The 2,186-nt window shown below is 37.2% G+C and overlaps 1 protein-coding gene across 1 annotated transcript; it reads right to left on the bottom strand.

Moving 5' to 3' along the window:
- Window positions 1-276: 276 nt before the first annotated feature.
- On the bottom strand, window positions 277-1,968 carry LOC113302573 (apoptosis-inducing factor 2-like). The gene is made up of 4 exons (XM_026551504.1): window positions 1,732-1,968; window positions 1,377-1,633; window positions 821-1,272; window positions 277-728 (listed from the first exon to the last, which is right to left on the bottom strand). Exons 1-4 carry the CDS (start codon window positions 1,839-1,841, stop codon window positions 477-479), a joined length of 1,071 nt encoding a protein of 356 aa, XP_026407289.1. The 5' UTR covers window positions 1,842-1,968; the 3' UTR covers window positions 277-476.
- Between the last annotated feature and the right edge of the window lie 218 nt (window positions 1,969-2,186).

Here is a 2,186-nt window from a genome sequence, read left to right as displayed (position 1 = left end):
TGAGTTGATATAAAACTATATTAGAAAATGAAATTTAACCGTTTTGGTTTTCAAGTCTTAATTTTAATAATTAGGATAATTTAGTACTTCCACCCATTTTAGACGCTCCTTAACTTTCTTATCTGGGTGGGTAAGAAAAGATGATACGCCGTGAACAATTTGAATAGGCCCCAAACCAGCCACATATAGTCTTCGAACTATTTTGAAGGTTTTTCTTTAAGAAGACCTATGAATTCTCTAGTATTGATTGATTAGTTAAACCCACAACGATTCAAAAATGAAATGATTATGTTTTCATTAATAATGATATAATATAATATGAACCTCGCTCTTTACAACCACAATACAGCAAACAACCCTCATATCATGCTGGCAGAAAATTTAAAATATAAATATGATCACACGATTCTCAAGATACCCAATAAAATGCAGAAGCAATAAACGTAAATGAATACCTTCATAATTTAAAGAAAAGGTCAAACCCCCATAGTCTTCCTTGTCTTCCCAATGAACAGATCCTTGGATTTGATTAATCCAGGAAAGCATCCAATAAGAGTGGCAAAAGGGAACTGAGCCAAAGCCTCTTTTCTACCTAAGGAAATGATTGCCATATCTGAACCAGCTTTGTACTTCCTCAATTTACTTTCATTTCCTCCCTCCATCAACAACTTCACGTTCTTAGCTACCAATACAGCATGAGTCTGTGCCAGGTACCCTTGTTTCATTTCCTGTTCAATTTGAAGAATATGATGACAGAGTTAATGGAGCTTCCATTTTCATGGTAATTATTGACAGGTACTAAAGTTTTAGTCGGACTTACCGGAATGTCGGTAATATCTCCAATAGCAAAGACATTTTTGCGACCCTTCACCCTTAGGTGTTCATCAACCATCACCCTTCCTTGAGCATCTAGAGCCTCTTCAAATACGGAGTTTCTTATCCACGATGAACCTAGCGGCCTTCCTACACAAAAGAAGTGAATATCTGCTACGATTGTTTCTCCAGTTGATGTTTTGAACATTTTATCTCCATCTGTATGAGACTTCAAATCAACTGATTGGCCTAAAACCACTTCAACCTTTCTCTTGGTTAGCCAATCCAACGCCTTCTTAGAAGCCTTTGGTCCGACGAAATCTAACAACCTCTCCCTACTATGAACCAAAGTCACTTTCTTGCCGGGAAAATCAACAGCAAGCTCCCCGGCAAGTTCAACTCCACTTGGCCCTCCCCCAATGATTAAAATTGAATCTGCTGACTCTATCTTGTTGTACTCTGTCATATACAAAAAAGGATTAACAGTTCAATTTGCGGACTCTATATGTAAATTCATGAGAATGTACATAAACTTATTCTGTTGTTAAGAAAATGCAAAGTACCTGCTTGATATTGTTCAACCCTCTCGCTTTTGGTCTTGGGGAACGAATCATTATGACCAGTAGCGATGACAAGGTAGTCATATGGTATCGACTCTCCATCAGCAGTTAATACTTCTGTGTCGGTGACACCAACAGCCGAAGACATTGCAAGACGCCCATTTGTGAAGTAATCACTGTGCTTCACTACCATTCTGTTCGCAACTGAAGGCTCAACTTTTGCTCTCATGCCCGCCCATGTAATTTCAAAATACTCCTTACTGTTTCCAAATCAAAATACCCAAAAACACAGTCAAAACAACATATTAGATGCTTACGGATAATTAACTATAGAATATTTTGCATATTAGATGCTTACGGATCGATAAGAACAACATCAGCATGAGATTGGAGAGATTTAGCAGCTAGAGCACCAGCAAGTCCACCACCGACAACAACAACCCTTTTCTTCCCGGTTTCTGATGCCATTGATTATAATGAAGAGATGAATTTGATTAGAATTTTTTTTTTGTTTTGCAAAGCTGTAAAAGATATTAAGAAACTTGATTGAGATTGAAGAAGTTAATATTATTGTTTTTGTAATGGAAGTTTAAGGGATGGGGTGTAGGCTGTATTTATAATGAGTGAGAGAGCCTCCTTAAGTTTCCTGGGTTGTTGCCAGGAAGGAAGGTGGAGGAAAGGGATTGAAAATAATTAATCTCTGACTGAGCAAAAAAAAATAATAATTAATCTCTTTCGTTATCTGGATATCTTTTCTTTGATCTTCTTCTTACTATTCAGGTTGGAGATGTTACGAACACGCAGACGACATTG

This window comes from Papaver somniferum, chromosome 8 (genome assembly GCF_003573695.1).
Source record: "Papaver somniferum cultivar HN1 chromosome 8, ASM357369v1, whole genome shotgun sequence".
NCBI lineage: Eukaryota > Viridiplantae > Streptophyta > Magnoliopsida > Ranunculales > Papaveraceae > Papaver > Papaver somniferum.
Note: the sequence above shows the minus strand (reverse complement) of the source record. Positions and strands in the feature narration are given on the sequence as shown.

What these genes read in the sequence shown, in the direction of transcription:
- LOC113302573 (XM_026551504.1), bottom strand. Translation starts at nt 1,841, where the DNA reads ATGGCATCAGAAACCGGGAAGAAAAGGGTTGTTGTTGTCGGTGGTGGA. An exon ending in GGTTGAACAATATCAAGCAG is followed by an intron (nt 1,273 to 1,376) that starts GTACTTTGCATT and finishes TGTATATGACAG; the next exon opens with AGTACAACAAGATAGAGTCA. An exon ending in GAGATATTACCGACATTCCG is followed by an intron (nt 729 to 820) that starts GTAAGTCCGACT and finishes CAAATTGAACAG; the next exon opens with GAAATGAAACAAGGGTACCT.